The 15,068-nt window shown below is 45.2% G+C and overlaps 1 protein-coding gene across 1 annotated transcript in view; it reads left to right on the forward strand.

Annotated features, from left to right (window-relative positions):
• Positions 1–287: 287 nt before the first annotated feature.
• The window catches only part of Stard8 (StAR related lipid transfer domain containing 8), a 71,488-nt gene continuing 56,707 nt past the window's right edge, over positions 288–15,068 (forward strand). Inside the window, exons 1-2 of the mRNA XM_034486245.2 lie at positions 288–536; positions 12,915–12,948. Coding sequence (XP_034342136.1) covers positions 492–536; positions 12,915–12,948 — 79 coding nt within the window. The 5' untranslated portion in view covers positions 288–491. The remainder of the gene's footprint in view (positions 537–12,914; positions 12,949–15,068) is intronic.

Below are 15,068 nucleotides of genomic sequence, written 5' to 3' on the forward strand. Positions count from 1 at the left end.
AGAGCCTCCAGGGACAGCTTATATGTTGCTTAGAAGGCCAGGAGGCAATTTGGCCAGTGAACCAACGCACAGGTAGCAGGATGAGCCTGTGAGCCAAGTAGACAGTCTGGACAACCAAGCTGGGGGAACTGTAATATTCAGGGAATTTCAATCAGTGTCGCTGTTTGTCCCAGCCAACTGGCTAACGGTGCGGAGTTTGAATCAGTGACCCGCCTCCTGGTCCCTCCTCCTTAGCCAGCCTCTCTCTCCCTCCCTCCTTCCTTCTTTCCAGTTTTTTCCTCCCTTCACTCTCCAGGAGGGGCCTGCCCTTGAGCTGTTGAGCTGATCAGGCTGCTGCTGCTGTCCGCCTCTCCCCTCCCAGTGCTGCTGATGGAACACAGGGTTAGGGCTGGCTCTCACAGAGCCCTGGGTCTCTTCTGGCTTTTCCCCTAGATAGAGGGTTCACACCCAGCAGAGCCCTGCCGAGTCCCTCCAGCTTCTCACGCCCCACTATGCCTCTGCTGGATGTCTTCTGGGCTTGCTTCAGGAAAGTGAAGGTAAGTGTCTGTCCAGCTGCAGCCCAGCGAAGGCCCTCTGTTCATGGGAGAAGCAGGCAGCGGAGCCCATTGCGTGATGACTGGGAAGGCCTGGCCAGCTTCTGAAACTGGGCTTAGCTCTTGCAGCCAGATAAGACTAGATTCAACCCCTGCCCTTTGCCACTTGACTGAGTCTCCGAACTTTTGCAAATAATCTAGTTGTCTCTGGCTTCCCAAGCCTGCCACAGAGATAAAATACTTGACTTCTTTGAGCTTTAGTTTTCCAGCTTTAGAATGAAGATAGTTAAACTAACCTCGGAGGGTAAGGAGGATGCTGTTACTGTTTCCATAGTAAAATATTTGCAAACATAAAGAGCTAAGGTGTGAAGTTTCTAGCATGATGCCTGGCATGTGACATTCACACGAGTAATGGTGTGTATTATTATTATTATTATTAATTTTGAAATCCATCAACATGTAGCAAGCAAGCATCTACTGTGTACTAGGTACCAGAGAGCTACATAAAATAGAAAGGGTGTGTCTTGTATCCTTCAAGAGAAAATGAGACCAATGACAGATGTTCATCAAACCCTTATTACATGCCAAGCACTACATTACATAGCCAGCCAGCCAAGCACTATATAGTAGTTGAAGGCCTGCTCCATCCTGGTCATGGGAAACGTGGAAACACAACAGACTCTATGGGAATGTGGGATGCAATTTCTGTTCTCAAGAACCAAGACACTAACATGTATTTAGTATCTGCGTGCACCAGACCCGGGTGACCCTTACCACTATCCAGTAATTTCTTTCTTTGATAGTTGTGGAAGAGACACTGTAAATGGCTAAGTGACACAACATCACTCAGTTGTGACTGGCACTGTCGGGAGTCTGGATGCTAACATCTATGCTTTTCTTGATATGACATAGCTCCTCAAAGTCCAGTCTCTTGGGAAGACTTTGGAGCAACTAGGTTAACTGTAAGATAGGATGGAAGACTTGCTGGGGCTCTTAGAAAGGGAAGCCCCATTCCATCCAGGGGAACGTGGAAAGATTTCACAGGAGGTCACATGTGGGTGAAGCCTGAGGGTGGAAGGAAGAGAAGAGTTTGTCAGGCCACAAAAATGGGCATGAGATTCAAGGCATGCCTGACAGAGGGAACTACATGAGCAAGAACTGGCAGGCAGTGCTGGGTCTGGAAGTTGGTGCATGGTCAGTGGGCTGAGGGTAGGGCACGTTTCATAGTGAAGCTTTGGAAGAGAGGAGCACAGAGAGTAGGAAATATAGGGCTACCTCTCAAAGGACTTGAAATTGATCTGGGGGCCAATGGTCTTCTTTTACTGGGGATTTTTTCATGAAAAGGTTTGCTGATGTATGGTAGAATTGAAGAAAAGCAAAGACAATGTGCGGTTTTTGTAAATACAAAGTAACTCAACTCAATGAACTAGTGTTTATTTGGAAATTATTGAGTCTTTCCTATGGGTTTAGGGTTCAGATGGTATTTCTTTTACAAAAGAAGACTGAGAAAAGTTTTAGTGTCTGTTTTCATCATATATATATATATATATATATATATATATATATATATATATATTTTAAATCAGTATCCTTTACCCATGAAATCTTGATGTCTAGGGGCCTGGGGAGTCGATTTTAAGAAGGTGGGCATATAATTAAATGGGTGGGTTCGGGAGAAGCACTCCAGCAGCCAGAGTAGGTGAGGGTGATGTGGAAGGGCCAAGTGGAGGGAGGGGTCAGGATGGTGAGAGCTGCAATGGCCATGGCGCTGGGTACGGACAGGGAGGAGTGGCTGACGAGTTGGGTAGAATGAAAACAACTGAGGAGCAGAATTGAAAGGGACTTTGGTGTTTGATGCCTGAGATGTTTCCCATCTACTGACCCATCAATGACTATGCTAGGTGTTTGACATGAACTTACATTATATCCCTTTGTCCTCATTAGCCCAAGGTGCTCGGCAACCCCCTCCCCCTCCCCATTTATGACAGTTTCTTAGGAGCCACTGGACTAGAGAAATTAAAAGAGAAGGTCAGAGATCTCCATCCCATGCACAAGAAACATCTATGATTCCATGCATGGATGTGCCCATGAACGCAAAACATACATGTGCATTTGTGCACATTCAGCCATACACACTTAGACATATCATTCAAGTATGGATACATACAAAAACACACGAATGTAGGTGCATACACAGATAACATACATACACAACATGTACAAGTATGTAGATCAGCAGTTCTCAACCTGTGGGTCACAACTCCTTTGGGGATCATCTAATGACCCTTTCACAGGGGTCGCCTAAGACCATCGGAAAACATAGATATTCACATTCTGACTCATAACAGTAGCAAGATTACAGTTAGGAAATAACAACAAAAATAATTTTATGATTGGGGATCACCACAGCATGAAGAACTGTATTAAAGGGTTGCAGTATTAGGAAGGTTGAGAACCGCTGATGTAGGTACACACATATACCCTTCCAAGCACATGTATAAAGATATATAGATCCAGGCATATCCACAAAGTTGTGTAGAGTAAGGTCACATGTGCATACACACACACACACACACACACACACACACACACACACACACACACACACACACACATATATATATATATATATATATATATATATATATATATGGTCAGAAATGCAGAAGTCCTGTGGTCATATGTGATCATTAAGAGATACAAAGTGATATATCATTAGATCCTGGAGCTAAAAGGCAGCTTGCCAGACATATATTTAACTTGGACCTCTTGTCCCCCTTTCAAATGCTGTCATTTTTAAGTTCTCAGTCAAAGGCTGGATGCTCTGAACCTGTCAGCCTTCTCAAAGGAAGGTGCTGTTCTGAGTTAGCCTCCCTTTCTGAGCCAAGCCTCCCCATGAACAGTTACACAACTATGAAAAGATTGCCCAAAGGTTGTGCAGAGCCTGCTGTAGCTGAACAAAACTGTCAGATCATCTAGGTCTGCCTTCTTGGGGCCCTGATAGGGAAACCAAGTTTCAATAACTTTGTACCCCATGAGAATGGAGGAGGAAAGCAGACAAACTGGGTTTAAGTTCTACCACAAGTGTTCGTGCATGTATTTTAGCCATGCACCTTTGAGCATGACCTTTGTGAGCCACAGCCTACAGCCTGTAGACGTATATTGCCTATGCTGGCCGCTCAAAGAAACTATAAGCATCCCGCGAGCTGGTCCTGCTAAAAGCAGATTTCCAAGCAGCATACTGGGTATGCTAAACCAGCCAAGAGCAGGGTTTAGTCTGTGTTTGGAGAGTGAGGATTAGGATTTCGGATCTTGTCTAATCCTTTGTCACCATTATCTCTCTGCTCTCTACTTTGACCCTGCCTTGGTCTAGGGACAGGAGTGACTAATTTAGGAACTGAGACTGACAACCCAGAAACAGAGGATACTCCAAAGGTGCAAGAGGCCAATCCAGGCCTTAGAATTGTTTTTAGTTTCTCTAGTTTAGGGATATCCTAAGCAAAGGCATTGGGATGTGAAATGAACCCAATGCACAGTTTCTAATGTGTCTTCCCTGGAGTCAGCAGGGCTGAGAAGGTAGCTATGGCCATCTCTCTGTACCATCAAGCTGGTGCTAGGTAGGTATATCAAAAATGCACTTTGTACCCACACATACCTAGTGCACATATGTGATGACAACCATCTCTTACCCACCAGGAGTCTGTAGTAGTTGAAGAAACCATGGGTAGAGAAGTCTCTAGTACACTGGGAAAGCTCAGAGAACTTAACCAGCCAGGTGTCAGCCAACAGGGCTCAGCATGCCTTGCCCCAGTCACTATATTCATGTACTGAAGTCCTACACTGCATTCCTGCACTGAGCATGTGTGTATAGGGCTCTCCCCAATTCACCCATGTGCTCAGTCTCAAGGACCTTCTCTTGTAAACTCTCTCTTGCAAGTACACATGGGACTTCTACATGGCGCTCTTTTTGTTTTCTTTTTATGTTTGCTCTTTTAAGACTAGGTCCCACTATGTAGCCCAGGCTGGCCTTGAATTCAGGATAATTTGCCTGCCTGAGACTTTAAGTCCTGGGATAAGTTTGTACTCAGCAACCAGCTCCACATGGCTCCTCAAACATTTGTTTCTGTGACAGTGAGATTTCCCAGTCACCATACAGTCTCACATTCGTGCACATACCTACATGCACATGAGGTGAGTATGCATTCTCATATGTGCATGCTCATATGACCCATGTTAGACTACACCTGACTGGTTAATGTCCATGAAATTTCCCAGTGTACTAGAGACTTCTCAACCCATGATTTCTTCAACTACTACAGACTCCTAGTGGGTGAGTGACGATGGTCATCACATATAAACATATGTGCACTGTGTATATATGAATGGAATGTGCATAGGGGTAGGTCTTCTCTGTCCCTATGTCAACTCATAGCATCTCATTCTGTTGCAAATTGCCTCAGCAGGATATGGAGTGTAAGGGTGACAATGCTTCAGGGTTTCTACTCCAACCCTCCAGGAAACCCTCGCCTTTTCCATTCTTTGCCCTTATCTATACAAACAAGATAGCTATCACATGCACTGTGTATTGGTTGGGAGAGGGGCAAGGAGAATGTGAAGAATTTGAGTATACACAAATGTATACAAACTCCCAGAGCTAGGAAAGGACTTCAGACTTCTGGATCCTATCTCTACATTCCACAGGATAATTAACCAGCTTCTGGTAATGTGCATATGTGTACATTAGAGCTATATATATGCAGAGGTGGCTAACTCTCAATTATTAGAGCCAAAGAAATTATGACATAGACACTCAGGTCACAATAAAAGTGCTTTAAAAGAGCAGAGCTAAGCCATCTGTCTTATAGATAGAGGATTCAACTCGTGGGCTCTGTGCAGAATTTTTCAACCAAGTCAACTATTACATTAGGTGACTAGTGAGTGTTGGCTCTCAACTCTTGTGTGAACAGCCCATACTGTGGGGGTTGTCTCCACATGGTTTATTGTAAGTCAACTAGATGCTGACATAAGCCAGTGCTTTTTGAGTCAAGGGACCATGGACTGAAGCAAGAAAATAGGTGGTGGGAACCTTATTGGTCTAGATGGAGTTCAAGAGGAGCTGTGGTTTAGTTTTCAGGTACTCTGTGAAGTTTTCTGGGAAAAACTCTTTAGCATAGAATGGGAGACAACTGGGTAGGGGAAAAAGCATTGGACAACTGCTGCATTTAGGCCAAGGGCTCTCTTGAGCCAGACACTTCCTTCATGGAATTGCCAAGAAACATATAAATAAGAACCTGGCACATGGATCTAAATCTCAGGTTTTGGTCTATTGATGAAAAGGACAAGCAAATCTCCAGGGAAACAGGAGAAGAAGGAGGCAGAGATTCAGGGTTTTTCCCCTGGGTCTAGGGGCTGGGAGTGAATGGTGAAGGGAAGGGGTGTTGATACGTGAGAACTGGAGCCACTGACAAAGTTGTGTTGGTGGTGGGTGTGGAATTCAAGGCCTTTTACAGACTAGACAAGTGCTCTGCCACTCCGCTGTACCTTCAACCTGAGACCTTGAAACTTCCAAGTGGAAGTTCTACTTTGATGTTCCTGATGTAGTGAAAAAGACCAGGTGTTTAGAGTGAGAAGACATGTCCTTAAATGCTTTCACCTCTTTGACCCACACCTTTGCCTTCAACTTCATTGGTGCCGAAATGTGTGAAGTGTGGATGGCTGTTGGGTATGCACCCAACACTAGGCTTATTGGGGGGAGAAATGGAGGTAGCTATAGACTAAAAACTAAAGAAAGTTCCAAGCATGTCCTTAAATGCTTTCACCTCTTTGACCCACACCTTTGCCTTCAACTTCATTGGTGCCGAAATGTGTGAAGTGTGGATGGCTGTTGGGTATGCACCCAACACTAGGCTTATTGGGGGGAGAAATGGAGGTAGCTATAGACTAAAAACTAAAGAAAGTTCCAAGCACTGCTCGTTAGATTTATAAAGTACACAGCACGGGGTGCACAGTATTCCAAGCCCTCCCTGTCTACTAGCTCAATGTATCATAACAATCACCCTGTCTACTGTGGCTTTAAGTAATCTAAGCCTGTTTTTCTGCCTACAAAATTTGAAGGTTGGATTGGTTATTGAGTCCTCCCTGCTCTGATACACACACACATACTACCACCACCACCACTACCACCACCACCACCACCAAATGAAATATAAAATACTGCTCCCAAAATGTCAGTGATTTCCACTCAAGTTCCCTAGGGAGAGAGAAAAAGAGCTCTGGCTCAGGGAAAAAAGCCTACATTGGGGACTGCTCCTTCCAGCAGGCCCTAGAGCCTGAGAACGGCTGGAGACCCAGGAAGCTATGGAAGCCAGAGTTTGGTTTAGGTTTCCAAGTCAGTGGTAAAAATAAAAGGATCAGCAGCCCAGATGGCCTGTACTGGGGTTTGGAGACAGAGGCTTCCCAGGGGGTAGGGAAGGGGCATTCTTCAACCCCATCTCTTTGTCCAACCATTTGGTAGCCACCTGTGCTCCTGATGCCAAGAAGTATATGGGCCAGGCCAGTGGGTAGTTCTGAGGCTGGAGCTGCCAAGGTAAGGAAAGAAGGAAGTCATGCACTGGGAGAATGGAGTTGAGACCCTGGAAATGGTCAGAGGCAAACCTTCTCTGGCCTTTCTTCTGCCCTGAGTTGGATCACTCAGGGAGCTGGAGGGGAAAGTAGCTGTGGTGGGACAATGAAGTAACTGGCAGCAGTACACCCGGGTCCCCCTCTGCCTGCTGCTCTGTGCCCCAGTTTCCTTACCTACACTGCAGGGAAGAATACACACTTCACTTTCAAATTGCAGGAATGTCATATGTGAAAAAGCCTGCCATATAGTAGGTACTCAGTAAGTATGGATCGATATGAAGATAGAAGACACACTACTCTCCATGTTCTTGAGCCCATAGCTTGGGCCTTCATTTGTCTCTCTTGTAAAATAAGGGAAACTTATGCACCTGCCATTTCTTTCTGCCTCTGACTTTGGAAAGCCAATTACTGAAGGCATCTTGTGGAAGCAAAAGAAGGATAGCAAACACTGATGCTGTCACCTTGTATTTCAGGAAGTGAGTTGTTTAAACAGTCTCCTAGTCTTCTAATCCCCAACTCTTTCCTCCCGCCTCTGGTCACACTAGTTCTGAGCCTGGAGATAAGGCTCACTCTAAAGCTGATCTGCTCTCCCTAAAAAGATTCCCAAGCTTTTGGCAGGAAGGAGCATCTGTGTTGACTGGTGGGAAAGTCAAATCTTTGAGACAGGACATTCCTGAGATTATCCAGGGAACCCCTGGGGCTTGTAGCTTCTCTATTACTCTCTTCCCAGCTTGGCTGTTAGCCTGCTAAGGCAATACAGTAGAGGGAGTTGGTAGAAGACTTGAGGGGCCTTAGGATGTAACTCAGCTGAGAAAGTGCTTGGCTAGCCTGCATGAAGCTCCGTATTCCATCCAGGGTGTGATATATAACCAGATATGGTGACACACACCTGGAATTTACAGTACCCAAGGACGGTCTGGAGTCCGATGTCATCCTTAGCCATGCAGTGACTTCTAAGTTAGCCTGGGCTATGAGGGACCCTGTCTCAAAAAAGGGGCAGGGTTGTCTCAGAAGGAGCTCTACAAAAGCAATCTAGAAGTATTTCTTCTATTGCTCTCAACCAACTAGGGTTTTTCCCCCTTCTGTTATATATAAGGATAAGAATTGCTAGGGACCTACTATTATAAGGGCAAGTGAAGTCTAGACTGCCTGTGTCCTTAAAACCAGCTCTCCACTGCCCTTTTAGGACAGAGGGTTCTATCTTCTACTATCAGAGGACATATACTGAACACTAGTGCATGTTTGCAGGACACTGGCATAGGGTTTAAAAGTGGAACCATGATAGAAGTGTTCCAATGTAGGACTTAGTGACATGCTCAGTCTAGCCCCAGCCAACATGTCATCCTCCACCTATCCAGCTGTTGCCATACTAAACTTCAAGCTTCTGTAAGGACCCAGCCCATATCCCAGCTGCTCATGTCCACTGAGAGCCTAGCCCAATCCAGCACCCACTGTACCACTGTAGCCTTAGCAAGTTTACTGAGTATAATAAACATCGTACACACACACACACACACACACACACACACACACATGCGCACATATAGGTTGTGAAATTCATATACCCACATACCAGCTGAAAGACTTTTGGAGCCTGAATGTTCAGCTCTAGAGGAGTCAAGGGAGCTTGCTTTTCACAGTAACCATAGTCTGTGTTGGCAAAAACTGGGTTGGGCCTTGGGGGTGGGTGGTGAAGTCTCAGTGTGAAGAAAGGAGGGCCAGACCATGAATAGGGCTCTGTGTGGCCGAGCTGAGAGGACTGGGGGAGGCTGGAATGTGAGGAACGTGCTCTCATGACTGTGGCCTGAGGCCTGGGTCTACAGCACAGGGTTGATCAGGGGTGACAGGATGGTGGGGCAACAAAGGTGGAGCATGAAGCCAAGAAAACAGGCAAGGAAAGGAGAAATGGTTTTCCAAGTCTCCCTTCAGATGGCAGGTCAAGGACTGTTGAGAGCCTGTAGGCTGGGCAGAGAGGATATTAGGGGCAGGGGGCTTGGTTCTACCCATATTCGTGAGAGTTCTGGATCTTACTGTCTCATTGTCTGGATCAAGCCTTTTACTCTGTTTCTGATTTTTATGCCAGCATCCATCCAGTTGGCAGGCCAGATACCTAGATGTCATCCAGAAATCTTTTTTCTTTTAATTTTCTCATCCTCTGTCCTTTATCTAGCTTCCACCATGTGAATAGCCTATTTATTTATTGGCCCCCCCCCCATTCCTGTTCCAAAGGTCTTTGCCCTGCCAATCCTGAGCCTTACTACTCCTCTGATCTCTGTGTCTGGCCATCCCTCACTCAACATCTAGAGCAGTGCTTGTCAACCTACCTAATGCTGTGACCTCTGATGTGGTGACCTCAACCATAACATTATTTTTGTTGCTACTTCACAGCTGTAATTTTTGCTACTGTTATGAATCATACTGTAAGTATCTGATATGTCGGATATCTGATATATTGACCCCTTCATATGTTGAGAAGCACGGATCTAGGGTAACATTCTGAAACATGAATCTATGGGCTGGGGTGTAATTCACTAGTAAATCACTTGCCAAGCATGCATGAGGCCCTAGGGTCAATCCCCAGCATATAAACCAACAAATACAAGATAACTCAAAAACAGTGAAGGGCCCATAGTTGTTCTTACCTGTAATCTCAGAGCTTCAGTCATTGAAGGAAGAGGATTGGCTTACGTTTCAGGCTAACTCAAATCATATAATGAGTTCCAGGACAGTCTAGGCCATGAAGTAACACCCCATCTAAGACTATAGTAACAACCAACAACAAACCAAACCAACTAACTAACTAACCAAACAAACAACAGCAGCAACAGCAAAAACAAGATCAAACCAACCAAATAATAACAGCAAATGACAGCTTGAATCTAACTGTGTTCCTTCTTTGTTGAGGCCCTTTCAGTGGTCTTCCAGGCTGACATAGCCCTTCATAACCTGGGGCCTATCTGCTGATCTGGTTGTATCTGATACTCTACTCTTCAGCCAGACTACAGGCAGTTCCAATTTCTCAAAGAACCTGTTTGGACCCCTTCTTGCCCTTTTCTATGCTCTACCCTTTGATTGTCATGCTTTCTTGCCTCTTTGTCTGCCTTGAAGACCTGATCCAAGTGCTTTGAGAAGGGCTTCATAACAGAATATCCTCCTACTCCCCCCAACTCCCAAAAGACTCCCTCTGCTCAGTCCAGAAAGCTTTCTGTAGTGGGGTTGGTAAGAGTTGAACATATGATATTTTCCATGTGTAGCTTGGATTCACAGGCAGGGAAGGAACCTATCTGATATGTCTCAGTTCCTGAGTTCCTAGCATAGGGCCTACTCCTGAGGGGATATCTAGGAAATGAATGAGGGAATGAATAAACACAATATAAATCACTAGTAATGTTGGCCTCTTCCTCCTCCTTTTTCCTCCTCCTCCTCCTCCTCCTCCTCCTCCTCTTTCTCTTCCTCTTCCTCCTCCTCTTTCTCCTCCTCTTCCTCCTTCACCTCCTCTTCCTTCTCCTCCTCATTGTTGTCGTCTTTTTTTTTCTTTAAGGTCTTACTGTATATCCAGGCTGGCCTTGAGCTTACAATTCTCCTACTTCGATCTCTAGATTGCTGGAGTTCCAGGTGTCCACCACCACTTTCAGCTCAGAGTGACCGTGTTTTCTTGATGTTGCCCTTATGACTTTTGGGTTCAGAACTCCCAGATCTTGCAGCAATATGCTCAGCAAGCAGGAGAACAAGACAACAAGAACAAGAACAAGAACATGCAGGTGGTCATACTCCATCTTCTTGTACAAGGCTTTAATGGATAAACATTAGGACTGATAGCAAAATTAAAGTGGGAGTAGACGTGGCAATTCATTAGTGAAGGTAGAAGAATTATTGAATTTGAAACCAGCCTGGATTACATAAGACCAAGTCTGAGAGATTGGGGGGGGGGTGTGACTCGCTCACTCATAGTTCCACTTTGAAGCTTTTTCAGGGGACTTTCATATCTGACTCTCTCTGAGCACAGTTCTCTGATTCTAGAACTTTCTGTCTATCTCATTAACATTTTTAGAGGTCATAAGTGAATAATAGAGTAAATATGCTTTCCAATCCCTTCTTTTTCTTCTGGACAAATGTGTTCTTTGAGGACAGACTTGGCTTGTAGCTCTTCTAGGGTGATCTAGGTTGGAGATAAATATTCATAAGATTAGGAGTCATTGGGACTAAGTGTCTGTACCAGACGTGGTCATCATTGTCCTGAGGGTAAGAGACATGGTACCTATTCAGACAGCCCCTTTGCTGATAATGCTTTGGTTGATTTCAAGTTGCAAACAAGCAAGAAGATACTATCTCTAAGAAATAGATCCTTCCTTCCTTCCTTTCTTCCTTCCTTCCTTCTTTCCTTTTTTCTTCCCCTAACAGCTTGATCACTATCATTTTAGTCCAAGCTTCTGACATTGTTTGCCTGAAAACACACACAAGCCTTCTGATAGATATCTCTGCTTCCATTACAGCATCACAACCCTCCCTGCACGGCAGCCCAAATGACTCTTTTAAGGTTGAAATCTGTCTTATCATTGCACTCTTTGCTCCCCAATGGCCACCTACTTGTACTTCCCAGCAAAGCCAAGATCCTCTCGCTGGCTTCCAAAGCCCGGCAGACTCTTGCCTGTTATCCAACCCCTGTCGATTCAGATTTTTCCTGGAATATCATGTATCAGATCTTCCTATACATCTCTCCTTATCTTCACCGAACAGGTCGCTTTCATAGTTCAGCTCCTGGGAGGGACTCACCGTTTCCACTTCCTAGTCACTCTTCCCGGTCACTTTGTAACTCAAGATTTCTCCTTGGGTCTTGTGATGCCGGACAGGTTTTTGTTTCTTTCTTTATTGATTGTCACTTCCCACTAAGAAGTGTCTGCCATAAGGACCTTATTTGTCTAGAGGGTTGTTATACTCTTAACATGTAGCATGGTGTTCTGTAGATATTTGCCAAATGAATTCACAAAGTATTTTTAAGATACTGAAAAACCATTGTTATGTACATTTTTTTTCACAAAGCCTGTGAGGTCAGGATTTTTACTTTCCTACTCCTAAGTATACAGAAACCAAGACTCAAGTGATTATGAGTGCTATTCAGTATCACATATAATCAGAAAAGGAAGGCTGCCCTCAACTTGGGCTTTCTAGTTCTAAATACTAATATTTCCACTAAAGAACCCTACTTCTAGCCTGCACAGAGCTAAATATCTGTGCCAGTAGATGCTTACTAATTCTCTGGCAGTCTGTATTGCCAGGCATTGAAACTGTATTGTGAGCTACTTGGGGGCACTCTCTTTTCTGTAAGACAAAAAAAGAACCAGAAGTAGCCAGTTGAATAAGGGGAAGTAGTATGAAGTAGGTAGCTAGGAGTCTGTGACTGTAAGCTCCAATTTTCTCCTTACTTAATCCTTCTCTTCTATAGGCCTCAATAGGTCCTTCCATGAAATGGGTAGATTGAACTTGCTAGTTTTAAAGATCCCTTTCAGTTTTTAATATATGTTTCTTTCTTGTGTGAGTATAGTATGTGCTTGCCATGTCACAGATATGAAGATCAGAGGACAATCTGCAGGAATTAGTTTTTTTTTTTTTTTTCTACCATGACTGTTCTTGGAATTAAGCTCAGGTTGTCAGGCTTGGGAACAAGTACCTTTACCTAAGCTTAGCCATTTTACTGACCCCTTTTCAGTTTTGATACATTCTCTCTGCGGTGCCATTACGTTTTCTCTGTTTCCTTTGCAGTGCTTCCCGTTGCTGCCAGGGAGGAAGAATGTCGGTGAGTATGCAAGATGCACCTCATAAATGACTTCCAATGAGGTGAAGCCCCCACCTCCCCCGTGATCTGTAAGGGCGAGCTGATCATCTCAAGGAATGGAGGCAGTGGCTGAGTGGCAACGCTGGAGACAGTTTCTCTGTGTGCCTCCCGGGCACATCCTGGCTCCCTCCCATCCTGCTTTTTGGCTCTCGCTTATGGGCAGTGCCACTTTATTTCTCAGATGAGGGTCTGGCTCTTGTCTGTGAGCCAAGGGAGGATTTCCCTCCAGAGCTATCAGCACGTGGCAGCCACCCATGTGTTTCCCTTGTTCCAGCTGCTTTCTTCCCACTGGCGCGTGTACTATATGGACGGACAAGGCATCAGGAAAGGGGCAAGGGGCAGTGGAGGGAGAAAGGAGGCTTGATATTCTGGGTTCATGTCCATGACATGCCAATACTTGCTGTGTTTAAAAGGATTTCAAGACAAAATAGGCTTCAGGACTAGTTAGATTAAGGGGACAGGTGTAGTTAAATAAGTCCCTCTGCACTCTGACAAGTTTCTTTGAGTCTGACCTCCTATCTTCCTTCTGTTCCCTGGTGTTGACTTGGATGTGAATTAGCCTTGGGAGTCTGCAAGCATCTTCGCTGTGCTGAAGAGAATGGAGCTGTCTAGAGAGGCTGCTTTGGCAAACAAGAGATAGTAGGTTGCTAGCCAGGAAAGGGTTTGCAGTCACTGCCAGAACTTATAGCCTAGGCCAGGCTTCCGAGAGATCACGGGCCTCAGCCATTGTCATTCACCTATCTTTTTTTGTCTGGAGGAGCCCAGGACTTGAATGAGCATCATTCCTAGATGGTGCATAGGGCTGGGGGGTGGTCGCTGAAACAGTGAGTCATCACTGATGCTAAAGGCTGAGGTGAGACCCTCTGTGAAGGTGTCAGGAGGGACAATAGGAACTCTGCTGTCAAGGACCTTCCAAGACAGCTGGAACTGATTTAGGTGCAATCTTCCCAGAAGTCAAGGGGCATTTGGTGACTTCCCAAGGATGTTTCCACTTGAGGAACCCAGAGTTCTTGGGTGGTGGCTTCTAAAAAGAAGAACTGCACTGCAGGGCGAGGTGTTTATTTGCATTGCTATGACAGCAGATGGGAGAGACCTATTTTGAAGAAGCATTGCTTTGACAAGCACACAGCATGCATCTGCTTCTCAAGACCTCATCATCATTCCAGGACTTCTTGCTGAGCACAGTTTCTTCTCTGTACCAGGGACCCCTGGGAGCATAAGTTCTGGGTGCTGCCCATACTAGGAGAATGACAAACTTCTCCATTTCCCAGACACCAGCTGCATGGGCTAAAAGAAACCCCTTGGGCCCTGAAATAGTGACCCCTGCATCTCAGACAAATGGACTTACAGCTGCTAGGTTGTCTCATTAGGAATATCTCTGGCAGGGGAGCCAGAGATACAGCTTAGTTGGTAGACTACTTACCCAACATACTTGAAACTCTGGGTTCAATATGTAGAACAGCAAAAATGGGGTATGGTAGGGCAGCAGACCAGAAAGAAGGGGATCAGAGTTCAAGGTCATCCATGTGTACATACTGAGCTAAAAAAAAAGAATATCTGTACAAAATTGGCATGCTTGTGCTAACCCCTGGGAGGATGGGGACTTTGTGGCCTCCAGAGGAGAGGAATATCTTTTAGAGGGTGGCAGGAAAGGTTGCCATCTATGAAGCAGAGATAGGACTGCCCTTCCTTCTATTGGTTTGGGTTCAAGTTTGAAAATAATGTCTACTGGAGGGCATGTTCTCAGGCCAAATCAAGGACAAGTTAGCAGCAATTATGAGTTTGTATGAATGTGGTAATTGCAGCAGCAAGGCGCTAGCCCAGAGTTCCTTTCAGATCTCATTGTGTGAGCCCCAGCCAATTTCTTCCTCTCTAGAGTGCTATCCGCATCAGTATAATGGGACTCCTTCCACAAGACCCACATAGATCACAAGGAATAGTGCATTGCAGACGTCAAAGCTGTGCTTACTAGCAGCATATACACTAAAAGTGGAGCAAGCCAGAGAAAAGGAGCATGGTCCACAAGGATTAGACACAGGAACAGTAAAATGCATGTGGCTCGCACCTGCAATTCCAGCACT

This window comes from Arvicanthis niloticus, chromosome X (assembly GCF_011762505.2).
Source record: "Arvicanthis niloticus isolate mArvNil1 chromosome X, mArvNil1.pat.X, whole genome shotgun sequence".
Classification (NCBI taxonomy): Eukaryota; Metazoa; Chordata; class Mammalia; order Rodentia; family Muridae; genus Arvicanthis; species Arvicanthis niloticus.